At 40.4% G+C, this 17,984-nt stretch overlaps 1 protein-coding gene across 3 annotated transcripts in view; it reads left to right on the top strand.

Moving 5' to 3' along the window:
* The window catches only part of GOLIM4 (golgi integral membrane protein 4), a 34,713-nt gene extending 17,013 nt beyond the window's left edge, over positions 1-17,700 (top strand). The window contains exons 4-16 of one of the 3 annotated variants that reach the window (XM_074878462.1): positions 710-763; positions 1,284-1,434; positions 3,193-3,275; positions 3,852-3,935; positions 6,836-7,003; positions 7,803-8,135; positions 9,314-9,552; positions 10,754-10,833; positions 11,329-11,441; positions 12,648-12,815; positions 13,546-13,614; positions 15,356-15,436; positions 15,780-17,700. In XM_074878462.1, coding sequence (XP_074734563.1) covers positions 710-763; positions 1,284-1,434; positions 3,193-3,275; positions 3,852-3,935; positions 6,836-7,003; positions 7,803-8,135; positions 9,314-9,552; positions 10,754-10,833; positions 11,329-11,441; positions 12,648-12,815; positions 13,546-13,614; positions 15,356-15,436; positions 15,780-15,938 — 1,782 coding nt within the window. In that variant the 3' untranslated portion in view covers positions 15,939-17,700. The remainder of the gene's footprint in view (positions 1-709; positions 764-1,283; positions 1,435-3,192; positions 3,276-3,851; positions 3,936-6,835; positions 7,004-7,802; positions 8,136-9,313; positions 9,553-10,753; positions 10,834-11,328; positions 11,442-12,647; positions 12,816-13,545; positions 13,615-15,355; positions 15,437-15,779) is intronic. The other 2 variants (XM_074878463.1, XM_074878465.1) reach the window with 2 other exon arrangements.
* Positions 17,701-17,984: the final 284 nt, after the last annotated feature.

The raw sequence follows: 17,984 nt of genomic DNA, 5'->3' as shown, positions 1-17,984 counted from the left end.
ATAGTTGATGCTATTTGAGTTGCAACAAAAAGGAAATGCTTTGCAATTATAACTGTTCAAAGAGGTCTCTCAAAATACTAATTGAAAGAGTGCTCGTTTATTCAATTTCTACTCTGCATGTGTAAGTGCATTGCAGTTCCTAATTATTTGAGCTGTAACAGGAGATCCTCATAGCTTTCCAGAAAATTAATTTAGAAAATACCCGCCTGTGTATATTATGGTAGTTCAAACGTAATGTTGCCATTTTTAAGGGGAGGGGGGAATAATAAGGCATTAGAAACCTTTTTGTAGCTTAGTCCACAGGGAAAAGGGCAGTGACAACTTTGTAACACATGGTCTTTGAACTGGAAGGTATAAAAACATCAAGAAACTTTGTTTTATATACCGAGTGCTAGAAGGAAAGCTGTATCTGGCAAAGGACCCAGAGACCTGTAGAGAACTCTTTATAAAGTGAGTAGATTAGGATTTTATGGCTACTTCATGTTGAAACTGGGGAGCAGTTTGTGAGCTGAGTAACCTAAGTTAAAACACATTGTTGCTGCAGTAAGTGCAAAGTATATACGCTTGCTGTGTCCCAAAGCAGGTTGAGAGATTAATTTGTCTCCTGGGGAATTATGTCCCTGGGCTTGGACTCCTGAATAACTGCATGTACAGAGGTTAGAGGAATGACAGTATTGTTGTGTTTAACACTAGCGCTTTCGTTTTACAGCAAGACTCAAATAGCCGATACAGTGCACTGAGTGTACAACACCAGATGTTGAAGGTAGGTAGCTGGGATACCATCAGTTTCACAGGATACTGGTATTCTGCTGTGCCAGGGAGATGTGGCCTCACTGGCTTCTGGTAATTCGCTCCAGAACGTCAGTACATTGACGGTGCCTTCCTCTTGCAACAGTACTGCTAAAAGATGATTTACTGCAGTTTTTCCTAGTCAGGCTTTCCAGTGGGTAATTTAATCTTATCAAACGCAATTGCTTGTATGGAATGCCAACTTATCAGACTTTACATAGCTTGGCATGTAAGGAATTTCTTAGACACATACAGCAGCTCCCAACGGGACAGTGCAAGTGCAGGGTGAGGTGACGTAGCCCTAGAACAGGAGCCTGCTCATCACAGAGATCATTTTGTGTTTGAAAGGAGCTGCAATATGCATGCTTTGAATAATAAACTGCTTGTTATGAATGCTTCCTATTCATCTGGACTTATTTAACAAATTGCCAAAGACAATATTAGCCAGATATGCAGATACAGAACTGTTCCAGTGTCCAATTTGGTATTTGCAGAGTCAACATGAAGAACTAAAGAAACAGCATGCAGACCTTGAGGAAGATCACCGAAAACAAGGAGAAGAGTTTAGCAGAACGTTCAGTGATCACAAGGAGCGATACTTACAACTGCAGCAGGAAAAAGAACAGGAGATCTCTAAGCTGAAGGGTATATGCAACCTATATCTGGGTGCCCATATTAAAATGTATATTTGTCATTGTGCTCTGTGTGATGCGAGACAGAAAGGCATTGTTTGTGCTCTCACTAACAGGTCATTCATACGTCTTATCCCTCCTGATAAGTTACATTTTCTTGATGATTTTCTGTAGCCTCTTTCTGAATTCATGTGTGCTTCGTGTTTCTATCTAGATTAGAGAAGTAGTGAGAAACACAGCACTTAAAACCCCATCAAGTGTCAGAGGATGGTTTATCCAGTTTTTCATTTTTAGTTCTATGACTTGTGTAAACCTGGAAAAATAGATTTGCCTCTTTGCCTCTCATTTACAAAAAAAGAGTAATCTGTTTGTCACTTCTATCAGATATTTAATTGTGCCTCTTTATGAAGTGACTTTACATACAGTTTAGACCTCATTTTCTCATATGCATCAGCTTCTCTAAAACCTGTTGCACCTGTATACTTGGATGACGAAGTATTCATTTTTTACTCTTGGCATCCGGTTTCCTATTAAAGAGATTCTTCACAGTTTGCAGACCTCTCCAGTCACAGAATCACAGGATGGATTGGGTTGGAAGGGACCTTAAAGCCCACCTAGTCCCAACCCCCTGCCCTGGGCAGGGACACCTTCCACTAGCCCAGGTTGCCCAAAGCCCCGTCCAACCTGGCCTTGAACCCTTCCAGGGAGGGGGCAGCCACAGCTTCTCTGGGCAACCTGTGCCAGGGCCTCACCATCCTCACAGGGAAGAATTTCTTCCTTAGATCTAATCTAAATCCACCCTCTGTCAGTTTAAAACCATTACCCCTCATCCTATCCCTACCCCCCTGATCAAGAGTCCCTCCCCAGCTTTCCTGTAGCCCCTTTAAGTCCTGGGAGGCTGCTCTAAGGTCTCCCCGGAGCCTTCTCTTCTCCAGGCTGAAGCCCCCCAACTGTCTCAGCCTGTCCTCACAGGGGAGGTGCTCCAGCCCCCTGAGCATCTTCATGGTCCTAATTACACAATTGCATAGAACAAAAGGATGAGGCTTTCCCCATCAAGGGCCTTCAGCCACTTTCTGCCATGTGTCACTAACACATGAGATAGTTTTGGAGCTGTCTGCAGTTTTGTCTGCACAGTATTTTGCAGGCAGAGGCTGTGTTTATTAGTTCTGCCTTGGCACCACAGCAGTGAAGTCATACAGCTAGCTCTGGATTGCAGCCTAGCAGCTTGAAGTGTGGGAAGAGCTTGCCTGTGTCTGCTTGCAATATTCCACATCAATATAATGTAAGAAGTGGGAAGAGAAGCCCCTCTCCCTGGACCCAGAATGTAAAGCTTTTTATGTATGCTGGCCATCTGGGCACCTCTTCCAAAAGAATAGCTTAGTCCTACGACATAAAATTCTCACTCGCCAGATGCGATGTGGGGGAAGAGAGGAGAGTGGCTTCCTCCCTGTCTTTTAAAGATTCAGATTACCGTAGTGAATTTTGCTGTCTGCAGTCCCCAGCACGAACAGCAATGCCTAATTCCAGTTGCAGACTGGTTGTGCTAATACAAGATTTAACCAAATTTTACAATTTTCTGCTTGAAAATGTAAAGCTTTTTATAGGACAGGGGAGAGATGTAACGTAAATAAACCATACAATTACTCTAATCCGTTTTTACTATAGCAGTTATGTAGGATTTTATGTAGTGTTATAGTCTTAATTTTGGTGCTTAATCTACTATTATAAATCTGACTGGGTTTAAATTCTGTATGCCATTTCTTTTAAACAGAATCCCTGTATAACTTACGGGAAGAGAACCGACAGTTGAGAAAAGCTCACCAAGACATTCACACCCAGCTACAAGATGTCAAGGTAGGTTTTGTTTTGAGGAGAACTTTCAAGACCATTAGGAAAAAGAAAAATTTTCCCAAGTTTTAACAAGCCAGAAATGGGCTATGCTAAAGACTTGTAATTTCTGTTATGTGGCAAAAAGGAGAGGAATATGGCTGAACTAGATTTCTTGTCTTTTGCCACTTGCACTTTAGGTACATGCTAATTTTTTAAAAAAAATAAGGAAGAGAAGTATTTAGTTTACAAATTGGAATTAGAAATTTGATTTTGCAAGTTAAGAATTGTGTTTTGGCAAACTAAGTTTGCTGAAATCAATGTTTTTCAGCTCTATTGTTTTTTAAACGTTCATCAACATCTACTCCAACTTCTAATCTTTAGTTACACAAATCCTGGCCTCCAAATTTTCTTTCCTGGTGTGCTTGCTTTCTCTGTTTAATATGCATTCCGTGTTAAATAAATAAATGCTGTCATTCCAACTCAGGATTTGCTTTTCGAAATAAACTGAATTATCTTCCTAGTTCAAAATCCCCCAGGCTACGTAATTTACCTTGAGAATGAACTTTATGTGAAACATGTAACGTTCTTCTTTTTGTGTAGCAACAGCATAAGAACTTACTCTCCCAACACAACCAGCTTGTAGTGACATTGGAAGACCACAAGAGTGCACTAGCTGCTGCACAGGTCAGAAAGGAAAGCAGCTTCTACCAGCTCTAACCTTCCTGAAACTTGTTTCTCCTAGTTCAGCTGACTGTCCTGTTATGCATGGAGCCTTTCGCATGGGGAATTCGCAGTTAGCACCACGCTGCACACTGCAGGGAAATGCATGAGTTAAAGGGTTGATCTTCAGAAGAAGCTGCCACAAATCATAGGGCTGTTGGAAAATAAAAAGCTGTATTACAGGCCCAAGAATGCATGTATTACTGATCAGAAGAGTATCTCTGCTTCCGTGAGAGCTGTCAAATACCTTTCTCTGTCTTCTCTGATAGAACTCCTATTAGTTTAACATCCCACACTCTGACATTCACATGTATCACTTATAAAGATGCTGGAATAGTCTAAAATCTCTTTTTGTGTATGACAGGAAGGTTTATAAGGCTATATGCATCAGTGCAACAGAGGTAGAGTATATATGGAGGAATGTAAACTCCAGGTGGAACTCATATTATTTAAAAAACAAGCATTACCTTTCTTAAAACGTCATTTTCAAGTGAACTATCCATGAAGTGTAAACTTTGCTAGATTATTGCAGATTCAGTCAGCTGTGCCAGTACAAGCTGTGTAGGCCACAGGGAATCTGAAAGCAGGAGTAATGTTAGAGCAGAGGAAGACTATTGGTGAAAGATCAGAGGGAAAGGCAATGAGGCAGTGCGAAGTTATTTTTATTCCTGACTAATTTTCTTCATTTAAGTATTTTCACGGTCCACAAAATCATTAGCAGTATTAAAAGCATTGGATCTTTTTTTTTTCCTCCCAGTTCTGCTTGTTGTGCATGTCAGTACGTGTAGATATTAAAAAAAATAGGGAAAGACCAGGAAAGTCCCTCACAGACTAAATATATGAAGACTCTTAATTTCCACTACTAAAATATCCTGGCAGATAATTTTAAGCTCTTTTCCCACTGGCCACGTTAGCTACTTAGTATGTATTTGCTAACATCTGAAATTCCACAAGGGCAGATGTAGGGTCTGATTTAAGGTTCACCAAATCCAAAGGGAAGCTCCATATACTTCTCCTGGCTTTGATTCAGTTCTTTAATTAGAAAACCTGTGTCACACAAAGCCTTTCTATCTGCAATCAGAATGTGGCATTTATCAGATGGAGAACCTCTCCTTCAAGACAAGGCTTTGCACATTCTTTCAGAACAGAAGGTATTTAGCACAGTTCCGTAGTTTCTCCTATAAACCAGCTGCAGAAAGTTCACAAGGGATTCCTGCTTAGAAACACAGCTCGATAAATGACCCCTCTATTTCTAAGTGTATTCTAGACATTAAATATCAGTAGTCAATACTGCACTAATGAATTTGTGACCTGAATCTTTAAGGCATTGTAATCTTTGTGCTTTTCCATAGCTCAAACAGCCAGACAGATTCATTATATATTTTTATAAACCCTGTCTTTCTGCCAGTATTAATACCTTTGAAGCTATGGCCTGGAATCACAATGTTCAGCTTAGTGACTCATGCAGCAGAATGGAGTACTTGAATTCTGATCTGGACGTGCACTTTTTAAATATCCTAGTGTATTAGTCTGTCTGCATGGTCAGTGAGTGGGGAAAAAAAATTCAGACGCCTGCTTATTAGTCCTATATTAAGTAAATACTATTTTTTCCTTGTAAAATTTCTTATTGGACTCTCCAGCAGTTAATCAGGAAGCAGAAGTATCCCTCTGGAATGACAAGAGTAATTACTGTGCATTCTGCTTTGCTTTTAGGCCCGTCTGTTTTAATGGATGCCATAGTCTTTTGAAGATGCTTCGAGGTGCGTCTGGCTTCGGAGCTGTTATGCATTGCATCATGTCAATCTGTAGCACTGTGGATATTGTTTTGTATGAGTATTATGCATTGTACATCAATGCATCATGCCTGTCTGCTGTACTATTGATTGCTATGATACCACATAACACACCAAGTGACATACACAGTCACCGAGTGGAAACTGTAGCCAGCTTTTAACCTGAATTTCAAAAAGGATTATGAAATGCACCTCTGACTTCAAAATGGGTAGTAATCATACCCACCACCTCCCCTGGAGCAACAGAGAAACCCTCTTGTGGGGCACCACCTTTTGTTTATGCAGCTGGCCAGCTTTTATAAATCCTGCCCATCTCAAAAATTTTACTTTACAAGATAATCTTTCTTGTACATCTGCTGTGTATAGACAGGGACTGGTGTACCAGCCAGTCTGGATGTGCACATACTGGGCTTTAAAGCTCTTTGAAAGTATCCTGATATTGTACAAAGTTAAATAGCAAATCAAATTACAACATTGTACTGTTGCATTTCAGGAAGACTTTAGAAATTTACATTTTCTCTTCTTTTTCTTCCTTTTTTCCCCCTTGTTCTTCACCAGTGGTGTTCTGTGACTTTCTTTGCCTCCGTTCTGTACGTTCACTGTTGTCTTGTATAACACCTGTCTAAACGTGGAGGATTTGGCATTTTCATGACATTATATATATACTTTAAAACTACTGTTGCTGAAAGAACTGCACTTCCTTCTGCCAGTAAAGGAGAAGTTGTGGTTCTCTCTATTTTCCTCGCTTTAGTCTGCCAGGAAAACTGCATCATCCCCTTTTGACAATTCTCCTGCTTGGCATGAAGAAAACAAATCTTTGTCTTTGTCCCACGGAGATTTTTCTAATATATTTTGTATGCATGTGCACTTTGGCTGAAAAGATCATGATGAATCAATGTTATCTAGTGTGTGGAAACAACCAATTTTAAAATCTCCTGTCCCTTCTCCTCCCTGGTATTTGCTCTAATGTGAATATTGAGTCTTTCTACCATGTGTCATGCCAGCAAGTTTACTCCAAGGTGACTATGTTTTATTAAGAAATTGATTTGAACATTAATGTGTTGACTTTAGTCCCAGGTGGAGGAATACAAACAGCTGAAGGACACGCTCAACAAAATGCCAAGTTTCCGACAGCCTGATAAGTTGGAACAACCAAATGAGCAATCAGAGGTGCGAGCACCATCTCCCCACAGTGACTTCCCGATGCACCATGACGCTGTGGCTGAGGAGCATAAGGAGGTATAAAGTATTGACTGGCTACAGACACTACAGGAAGTGGTTCTTATTCAGCAAAATACTAGCGACGTGCTTAACTTCCATTGGAAGCATATGTTTAATTGTATGTGTTCGTCAGTTCTGGAGTAAAGTAGTAAGAAACAGTTTAATCTTACAGAGTAGTAGAAAAATCTATTCATGATGACCTTTTCTCACAGGGCTGTAAATGCACTTAAAACTGTTTTATGCAAGCTGTTTTAAGAAGTTGCTAAAAATCTTATTTTTTTGAATAGTAAGTGGTCTCTAAAATTTTAGATATCTCATGTATTACAGAAAAGCTTTAACAAGTTCTGAAGAAAATTGCCTCTTCACGTGTTTTATAAGATTCAGTGGCACCCTTAAGTCAGTATATTTAAAAATGGTGCACTATCTGATATTCAAACAGAAAAAAAGGCAAAGTTGTGGTTTTGTTTTACAAGAGTTCTTGGCCAGCAGAACCCACAGGAAATAAAAATACAAAGCTTCCTTTGTAGATACAGAATTGTATTTGTAATTGTAACTTTTCCACTTCAGATAAAATGAGGTTTAACCTACTTTATGATGCAACTGTCCAACACCTTGCATAGCTGCCCAGAGCCAAGAACCAGGTATTGATACCATCTGGTAGGAAGGGTGGCTTGTTCCAGAGCAGCCATTTGGCTCTCCTGACTACAGCTTCACTACTGCAGGCTGGAATAAAGGCATCCATCTCTGGTCCTTGGCTCTCTTGAAAACAGAAAATCCGTAATATCTTGTGCACACATAATCTTGTGTATGTTTTCAGAATGAGAAGCCAAAAGAGAGAGAAGAAATAAATACCCAGGAAAAAGATGACAGAGCTGAGCTTTTTCATCTGCGAAGAAGGGCTAATGAGGGCCAGCATGCCAAAGAACTAAATATTCAGGAGCAACAAGAAGCTGGAGAGGATGATGAGCAACGTGTTGATCAAGTTGAAGAGGAACGCAAAAAAGAACTTGAAGAGGAAGAAATGGAGCAGGCGGGTCAGCCTGAGCACCTGGAAGAGGAACAGGATCAAGTACCAGAAGAGCATGAATGGAAAAAACAGGAACAGAAAGAAGAAGAAACCAACATGTTGGGTGATCACCTTCATTCAGAGGTATGGAGCTCTTTTCTATGGATTGGTCAGATTTGCTGTTTAAATGGAGGCATCTCTTATCATTGCTGGCCCTGTATTGCACTCGCCTATTTCTAGGTAAAATCAGTGTTATATTTATAGAAAATTTGGGATTCAAAGCACTCAGATGCATAGGATTCAGGCTCAACTTCAGCACACGCATACTGCAGCGCTTGCCAAATGCAGCTTAATGAACATTAATTCTGCTGATAAAAAGCAACAGATAGAAAGAAAGAGCAGCCAGGTTGAATCCCATCTCCTACTTTAAATTTGAAGGCCGTTGGTAGCTGATGGGAAGAAGATAGAATGAGACTTATCTTCAGCACTTTGATGGAGACCTGTCCTGTCTTACTAATTTGATGCATCTCAGCAAATTGCAGTGTGCTTCCTTGTCAGATTCACCTACCTTCTGTAAACACATTTCCATCTAAATGCTCGCTGTCATTTGACAGGAAATTTTAACTGCAAGATGAACGTGACTAAAATAGCCAGGGGAAATCAGTGCGCAGCAATGGCAAGTCTTGCTCTAAATAAAACCAGCAAATCCTGGATTTACATTCTAGATTGGATCTCCGGTGGAAAATACATGTTACTGATCTCACGTTAGGCTTTGCAAACACTTGCTCTCCTAGCAGAGTAACTGTCACTCCGGTGTGATGAGAAGCCGTTGTTGGGGAGGTGCAGTGGATTAGAACAGCAGCAGTAGGTTAAGCTGGGAAACTGGAGTTAAAGTTACTGCTGACTGTAAAAAATGGGCAGTGTCTCACTTAAGGCTCAAAGCAACCCCTGCTGAAATTACCAGTTAAATCAATGGAAGCATATTTGTTGTCTACATTGTCAGCCATCAAAACTTCTTTTACCGGTAATATGTTGGGGGGGGAGATGTTATTATTATTGGTGTGTAAGAAAAACATGGCTTCCCCCAGCCCATTATCTCTTCTTCCTTCCCCATGTCTTTCACAAACACCCCAACACTTCCAGTCTGTGTTCAAAAAAAAATTAAACTTTAAGCTGAGACAAGAAAACTTAAAATCACTTTTCTGTAATTCTGCCTATTGCATGTAGCATCTGCATAATTTTCCCTCGTCACAGGTCTCTGCATGCTTGCTTCTGATCATTGAAATTATGATTAATCTATGACTAACACATTTCTTTGACAGATAACATCAACAAAAGCTGTAACAAACAGACATAAGCCAGCTTATCAACAACAACTAGAGCAGCAGCATCTTGCAGCCCAAAGAGCAGAGGAAGCCAATCAGCTACGAGAACATCAGGAATCGCTACACCAGCAGAGACTGCGAGGACAGCTTTTACGACAGCAGCAGCTTCAAGAAAAAGAGCTTCAGCTGCAGAAACAGGCAGAACAAGGAGAAAATCTCTATAAAAACCGACTGAGGTTAAATTCTTTTACGTGAGCTTGTCATGGTCTGTGCTCTAGGTTTTATGGCTCCCACCATACCACCTCTGAAAAGAGGGTAGTTTAATGCTATAAACCTAGACTGCCCAGAAACTAAATTCAGTGAGCCTCGTCTTCTTCATTCCAAGGATAAATCTGATTGTATTTTGAGGGTTTTTTTCCTTCTTTTTTCTTCCTTTTACTATGGAAGCCTCTGAAGTCTGCAGTAATGAGTGCACACTGCCACGCACAGTCTTGGGAGAGGTTAGGGGCTTCCGGCCCTTGTCTTAAAACTTGCTTTAAATTAGTAATTATGTTCTGCTAAGCAGCAATTAGGATCTTGTACTACTGAGGAGCTCTGGTATCAGATGTGCATTAAGTACCTAAGCTAAAGTTCCTCTTAAATGTGAGACTAAGTAATTCCACGAGGACTTTCTGGACAAGAGTGACTAGCATTATTTGCATTGTAGAGACAAAATCATGATTTTGGGAGAAACCAACACCCTGTTGGTGTCATAAAGTTATTGTGAATACAGTTATATTCATGATACTGTAGCTTCTACATGCTTTTCACCCTCCCTGCCATATTTCCTTATGCTTCTGCTTAGTTTAAAATTGTAGTGACAATTTTTTTGGTTTTTGGAATCTTAAGCTCATTGAATTTTCTTTGCTGAAACTTTGAAATGTCAATTATTAACTTGACCCATGTTCTAAAAGGATTTGGGTATGAGAGCGCCTTTCATAAATTGGTAGTCAAAACATTCAGTCCTGCAAGAGCAACCACACAGGTAAACCCCTTTCAAGATGAAAGCTAAAACTGCTTGTTCAACAAAATAACTGATCCATGTAGTCTGTCTTTCAGACCCTTTATCTGAGAAGTTCTTTGCTTCCAGTTCATAGTATTTGTGCTTTGATTATGCCATATACTAGCTTGGGAGTTTAGAAAATACAAGGCAGATCCCATTGATAAATATAGAAAAACAGAAGTTAGTATAGTAGGACAAGAAAGTCTTTGTTCTATAAAGTATATCTTCTTTCAGGAAAGGTTGTGTGAAAAAAATATTAGGTAATAGAAAGCTAAACTGGAACCCATTCTGACAGGAGCTGGGAGAGGCAGAGAGGCAGTAGGATGGTTTGTTTGTTAAAGCAAACCCACACTTTTTTGAAACTGAAATGATGTATTTGTGTTTAATTTTCTCAGCCAACAGGCTCATTATGATACCATGGACCATGATATTGTACAAGGAGAAGAGCAGCAAGGTATTCAGGAGGAGGAAGGAGGTAAGATAAAATATATGTCCCTACCGTGTTCACAGGTTCCCTGTGTACTGCCTTTCATGGGAGATTTTAATATTCATTTCATATCCAGTTTGGATTCAAGTGAAATATAAACTTGCAATTTAAAACCAGAAACTCAGATAACACTGGCTGAAATGACTGAGTGAAATATAGGAATTACTGAAGATAATATCCCCATTCCTGAAAGGAACAGTGTCCTTTTGATTGAGCTACTAGGATAGGGCTTTGTGGATCTTGGTTACATTCCTGGCTCTGCCTGTGATTTTGTGTGATCTCTTCAAATTATATAATCTGTCAGTGTCAGTTTCCTACTAGCACTAAAACAATTCCATTAGCATTATATGTTTGGGTAAGCTCTTTAAGTAAAGGCTGCCTACCTACTGCTAAAAGCATGTATGGAAGCTAGTATAAAGGAGACTCTTAAAAAGGCTAATTAGAAACTGCTGTAATACTATAATAATATCAAAAATTTGTCAGCTTATGAACGTGACAACCAGCACCAGGATGAAGGTGAAGATGGTGATCAAAATAATGCAAATGAACAGCAAGAACCAGAACATCAAGTAGAAAATCAGCAGGCTGATGAATCAGTGAGTATGAATTAAGATGCTATGGATTGCAATCGGTACTGAAGTGAAAACCCAGAAGTCTCATCTGACATAATTGCGTGTTACAGAAATAAGATGAACCAGAGGTCTGCTAGGAAGACAAGTTTGACAGTTTAAAACTACATCTAAGATCTATTTAAAGTTGTCCTTACTGATTTGGGAAGAAATCAAAAAAAGCTTCCTTGTTGGAAGCAAGTTGCTTTTCTACATTCCTTTGATCTGTGCTTTAGGTGGAATAAAGGATTTGGACTTAGCAGGGACCTGAACAGGTAAATTTGGATTAAAAAAAAAATAATAGGAGTAACTCATTGGTGGTCAGTCAGAAAGAGGGGTGATGGTATTTTTCATGCTATCGGTAGTTCAGAGGGTAAGAGCCAACTCGATAGCCACTGAAACCAGCTGGAGTCAGTACAGAAGTGTGAGATCTTGAAAGCAGACATACCTTAGCACTGAACACAGCCGTGATATCGATTGCACAGAGATCTGGATACAGGAGATTCAGTCCCGTGCCTTCCCTCAAAGTTCCATCTTATTTGGTGTTGTGGAACATCAAGCGTATCATCTTTACTCCCCTCCCCCTCAGCAAATTAAGGTGTATAGTAAATATTTCTAAAGGACCTTTAACGTGTCAGCTGTAAAGGTATCAGAAATGCTTTTACTGAATGATAAGTAGAAGGAAAATGCTCGTTTTCTGAATAGCAGAGTATGATGAAAAGTGAGTGTTGCTTCCTTTTGTTTTATTATAGACAAGGTCAATATTGCAGGACAGACTGGTACTGAAAGATCACATCAGCTCTTTTGAGCCATGAGCATCTAAACTCTTATCTCTCTTCACCTGGTCTTATCAGGCATTGTCAGTTGTCAGATAGTCAGTAAACAAAAGGAGTTCAGCAGCCTGTGTGAAATAAGTGAAATAAGTCATCGGATTCAATGTGGTTTTTAGCAGACAGAGACCCATCCTGCAGGTCTGGGTTCAGCGCTGAAGTACCTTTTTTTTCAGGAACAGACACTTCTGTAGTGGCTGGGGTTTGGTCTAGTGACCCCTGAGGCCTGTCGAGAGATTCCAGCTGGTTTCAGCGGGTATGGAGTTGGCTCTAAGGTAGCTCATGCTAGGGTAGCTTTCAAGTGAAGCAAAATTTGACTGTGAGATAAAAATACGTATTTAACATTCACTTCTGGAAATTACAGAAGGCAGCCATGGAAGATGTGAATCCTGCTGATGACCCCAACAATCAGGGAGAAGATGAATTTGAGGAAGCTGAGCAAGAGAGAGAAGAAAATCTACCAGATGAAAATGAAAAGCACAAGCAAACCAGTCAGAAACAAGGACATCCAGGAATGGAAGAGCACCTAGTGGTCAGTAGAGGGAAAGGAAGGTCTGTAGGGCCTCTTTAAGGACAGTGTGGCACAGCTTGGTGAGAGAACACTGAATTTTGATTTTTAAAGATCTCTTTTAAGCCATATATGACACGTGCAGGTAAAAGTGTGGAATTACTCCTAGCGCTGCACTGGTCTGTCTCTCGTCACTGGCTCCACTCAGCAAGGTTCTATAGTCTTGTAGTTCAGGCCCCTGTATTTACCTTCACACCAGGCCCTGCAGGAAACACCCGTTCATACAATCCTCATGTCCCTGCACAAATCCCTTCGGCTGCTTCTGTGCCACCAGGGCTCAGTCAGCTGTAAGCAGTGGTGTCGCTTTCCTTCTGCAGCCGTTCCAGCGAATGCTGCGTGTTTCAACCGTGTTGAAACTGTAAACTCCTCTAGGCAGAGAGAACCTGTATTTTTATGGTGTTGGTCTTTAATGGTGTGAATATTTCATTGTCTTCCTGCTTAGTACGGCAAGCCTTGCTTTATTCTGTGAAGTGATTTTTATTATAATCATTCTGCTGTCATCTGTTTTTTAATTTAGGGCAGTTCTAGATCATGTAGCTAGGCTATCATCAATGCTAATGAACTTCTTATGCTATTTTTTGTTACTTTAGCTTTACATAAAGTTTTAGTTCCAGAACAAGAAGCTTTAACCTTCAGTCTTCTAAAGTTAGTAGGCATGCACGTAGAACTGAATTTTTACATGATCCTTCTGCAGATGGCAGGAAATCCTGACCAGCAGGAAGATAATGTGGATGAACAATACCAGGAAGAGGGAGAAGAGGAGGTAAGGAAATGGACACAAGGCATACGTGGGCTCAGGTGGCATAGCACCTCTCCGTTAACATTCAGTGTGGGTATCTTTCAGAGCTGTAAGATGAACCCAAATCACTTTGACTTTATGAAACCTAGGAAGTCTTTGCCGTTACTCTGTTGTCCACTTCTGGACACATTTAGTGTTACTCATGCTTATATGCTGCAATCCATTAGTCTTCATGCAACACGGTATTAATTGTGCAATAAGGGAAAAGATGAAGCCATTCACAATGTAAGACAAAGTTCCTGAAAACCTCAAGCCTTCCGAAGGTCACTGAAAACCTCATTAACTTTGCCTCTCTAATCACCCACTGCTGTTCTGGGCAAACCGCTTCCTTGGCCGGTTACTTATTCTTTAGCTCTGACTTTGATTTATCTGTGCTTCTCCTAAGCAATCCAGGTTACGTAAGCCCTGGCTATTTGTGGAGTCAGTCAGGAAGCTGTTGGCACATTGCTTTGAACTGGAGGAGAAAAGGAAGGGAAGGGACTTTTTCCTTTGTCTGTTGAATGGTGCCCTCGTTATGCATGTGCTAGCATAAGCTGCCCTGCAGTTCTTCAATGCAGACCTAATCGATTGCTGTTTTCTACTTCATTCATAATGATTTACAAAAAGCAATAGAAACAGCTACTCATTATTCTTTTATGGGGAACGCTTTGTCTAGATTAGCTGGTATGCACTTAGAGCTCACCAGTTCAGAATAAGGTTACTTAAATCAAAGCAGGTCGTTAGGAACTGGAAATAGTTGGCCTTTGGCAACTCCTCTTTGGCTTACAGGAACTGCTACTGATGTTGGGAAGACGGTTGTTGCTGTTGAGCAGGAGAGTGTGATGGCAGCTGCTAGAGGGAGGGAGCCCCGTGGAAAGCAGCAGGTCTCATCCTTGCTCTGTGTGGCAGGGGTGGGTGGCAGCCCTGAGTGGCAAGTGCTTCCCAGCCAGGTGAAACAGCTTTTTTTTCCAGGGGGAGAGCTGTATGGCCTTACAGGAACATCTTGCCCAGCTGGCAGGACATCATTTGGAGCAGATACATATAACAGCATTCTCCAAAAGCAAATCAAGTTTACTTCCAAAAGCATGCCTCTTTCAAATTGCACCTGACTGTAAAGGGATGTGGAGGTGAGGGAGAGTGCTGGCATCGAAGTGATAGATCAAGATGTGAACATCTGGAAACCAGATTCAGCAGGGCTGCCTCTCTCCAAGGATAGAGTTGGAAGAGATAATTCTTTGCTCCCAATCCCCCTTTGCTCTTTTGCAGTTTCCAGGAGCAGTTGGCGGATGGATCGCTCAACTGCTGGGAAAGCACGGACAGAGTTACCCTTAAACACCTACATCACTTCGCAGAACTGAAATAGTTCTGGGAGTTCCTTGGGGTGGAAGTGCCACTAATGACTCTTTGCTGTGTCATGACACTTACTATGAAGGACAAAGAGAAAATAATATATATGTAAAGTTAAAACATGGAATGGAAGTCCAAATGCTTTAGCTGATGATGAGAGAGTCTCTGAAAATTGTAGTTAAAAATGCTCTCAAAGCGAGTTTCCTGATTATTGGGCAGTTGCAGTTTCTTTTCCTCCTTTAACCTCTCTCTGCCCTCTCCTCCCTTTCTTTTGAATCTTTGTTCTGTAAAAGTGTAGCTGTGAAAATGCATATGCTTATGCCACAGGGTAATTTTTTAAAGGAAATTAAAATCTACAGAACATCTCTGTGCTTTGTAGATCCAGGAAGATTTGACTGAAGAGAAGAAACGAGAACTGGAACGCAATGCTGAAGAGCCATATGGTGAAAATGATGAAAATGTAAGTACTGTGTAAACCCACAAACTCGGTGACATGATTAAACACTTCACGTAACTGTGATCATGTCAAAGTGACATTATATAATAATAATTGTAGCTTGCTTTAGATCATAGACCTTAAAACTTTGTGCTGTCCCAACATCCTTTTGCTCATCCTTCCACCCCCACATCCCTTCTTGCTGCCTGGAGGCCTTTGAAAATCTTTCCCTGTTTCTGTCCATCAGCTCTAACAACTCCAGCTCACAGTCATTTTTCCTTTTCCTTAACTTCATCTCATTGCCCTAAAATAAACTATAAGAAACTGGCAGTTGCACTGAATCTGTTTAATTACTTTTTTCAATCAGGCTGATGAAAAGAATAACAGAGGGGCAGATCAAGAGCAAGAAATGCAAGAAGAGAACAATCAGAAAGAAGTTCATGAAGAAAATTATGAGGAGGAAGAGGAGGAGGAGGAGGAAGGCAGAGCTGTTGCAGCAAAAACTCGTAGACGAGGGGAGATGTAATCCTCTTTTTTTTTTCAGCAGGCAAATTCCTGTTTTGTTTTGTTTTTTTAAAGAAAACCCCAACAACTTTTTTAGGATATTTAATTTCCAAACAAAAGTTTGTTTTACACTTTTTACTTTTCTATTAGATGCTCTCATACGTTTATATGAATACTGTATTTTGATACTCTAGATTAGGATTTCTTTTCTATTAAAGCTGTACATAAACAGACATCATATAGGTTTAATTTTTTTGTAATTCTGGGCATGTTTTATGAAAGGCCATTTTGGAATACACTTTCACCTTGTCCAAGTCTGAGATGTTTGGCCTAGTTTCAGGTACATTGAACATCTGAGGGAATACACCTAGTGCCTAAACCCAGCCGCCATTAGTCACTCCACCTCTCTTTGTCTTCCTCGACACGACTTTTAGGACTAAGGGCCGGCCCCACTGCCCATCTGAGGCCTGATCTGCGCCGCTCGCAGAGGCCTGGGGGGGAGTTTCATCCATTATAATCTCATGAGATTCTTCAAATCCTTGAAGATAAGCACATACCTAGCTCTTTGCAGGACCAGGCCTTTTATAGGTGCAGAACAGTTATAAAATATGCAAGTTTTACAAGCCTTCAAAGTACAGCCAGGTTAACAGCTGTTAATTTTGGCAGCTGTTTATATACTGTTCAATTATGCATATATTTTAACGAGCAGACCTAGGTACTTCAATTACATGCACTACATAGCAGGTAATGCAAATGGTGCTATGCTGAGGTGAGATGGGAGCTGGAAACCAATTTAGACTTGAAGATCTGTTTTGCCAAATCAAAACACTACAGCTGTCACACGAATGAAGATTTACAGAAGGAACAATTTTGTTGTCCTAGTTAATATATAAAATATTTGACCAGAGAAATATAATTACGCTGCCTCAGTGACATGCTTTCTGGAGACTGTAGCGAGGGGTAAGGTACCTTAACTGAGTTGACATGATTGGTGCAAGATGTTGAACTAAGGCCTTTACCTTTTACTTATTTATTTTTAAGTCTATGCTGGAAGGATTTGTGTCCCCTAGTGTGAAAAATCAGACTAGAGACAAATCCCACAGGAGTTTTTTTGGAACAGCAAACCTCTCTAGCACTGCATGCTGAAATATAAGGGGTGGGGGGGAAATGACACAAAAACTGTGCCTTGGTAGGGTACTACGAACATAACCACAGTGCATGAATATATACAATATTTGTATTGGTACAGACCCTAGTTATTTAATATATGTTAAAAGGAGAGTGGGAATCTGGATTTCCTAGGCTATGCCCCATTGCTGGAAATGAGGCGCACAGTAGCTCCCCATGAAAGTGGGTGTTAATATATAAAAGGAGAGGGTTTGGGATTTTTCCCTTTTTTTAATAATGATGCATAGCAATGTTTTTAGTTTAGCTTTTTATATGAATGTAATTTAATTCATTTTTCTACTAACGCAATTATATTATGTTTTATAGTTGGTTTCCATTCTTTGCAATTTTCCTTAATGGCCCAGACACAGTGCTTATGTTTCATAGGAATATTTTTGTCAGTGAGTATTTTGGGTTTTCCAGTTATCAAATCAGATTTACCTTATGTATAAAAAAAGTTTACATGATACTGTAAAATGTATAATATGTACATAATCTTCAGAATACAATTATTTTGGTAAATTGGCCTGTATTTTTAATGTCACAGTTGCAGTATTTAATTATTTGAGGCATAATAAAACTTGACTGCAGTCAATAAACTAGAATATAGTTACTGATCATGCATAAGTGTGGTGGTTTGTTGCAGTTTTCCTAGTGCTGCATTCATCCTGTATTTTAGCAGAGGACAGTAGAGACTGACAGGGGAGGGAGGGAGGGAGGGAGGGAGGGAGGGAGGGAGGGAGGGAGGGAGGGAGGAGCCGGGATGGCAGTTGCAGGGCAGAGAGGCAGTGTTAGGGCCAACATCACGCTGGGGGCAGTTTTAGCCTCTGTCAACATGCTCTTTTAAGTCTCATTACACCCAAGGTCTTTCTCCAGCTGGAGCAATAACAACCCTTAACCT

Source organism: Strix uralensis, chromosome 9 (assembly GCF_047716275.1).
Source record: "Strix uralensis isolate ZFMK-TIS-50842 chromosome 9, bStrUra1, whole genome shotgun sequence".
Taxonomy (NCBI): Eukaryota; Metazoa; Chordata; class Aves; order Strigiformes; family Strigidae; genus Strix; species Strix uralensis.
This window is presented reverse-complemented; position numbering and strand designations above follow the sequence as displayed.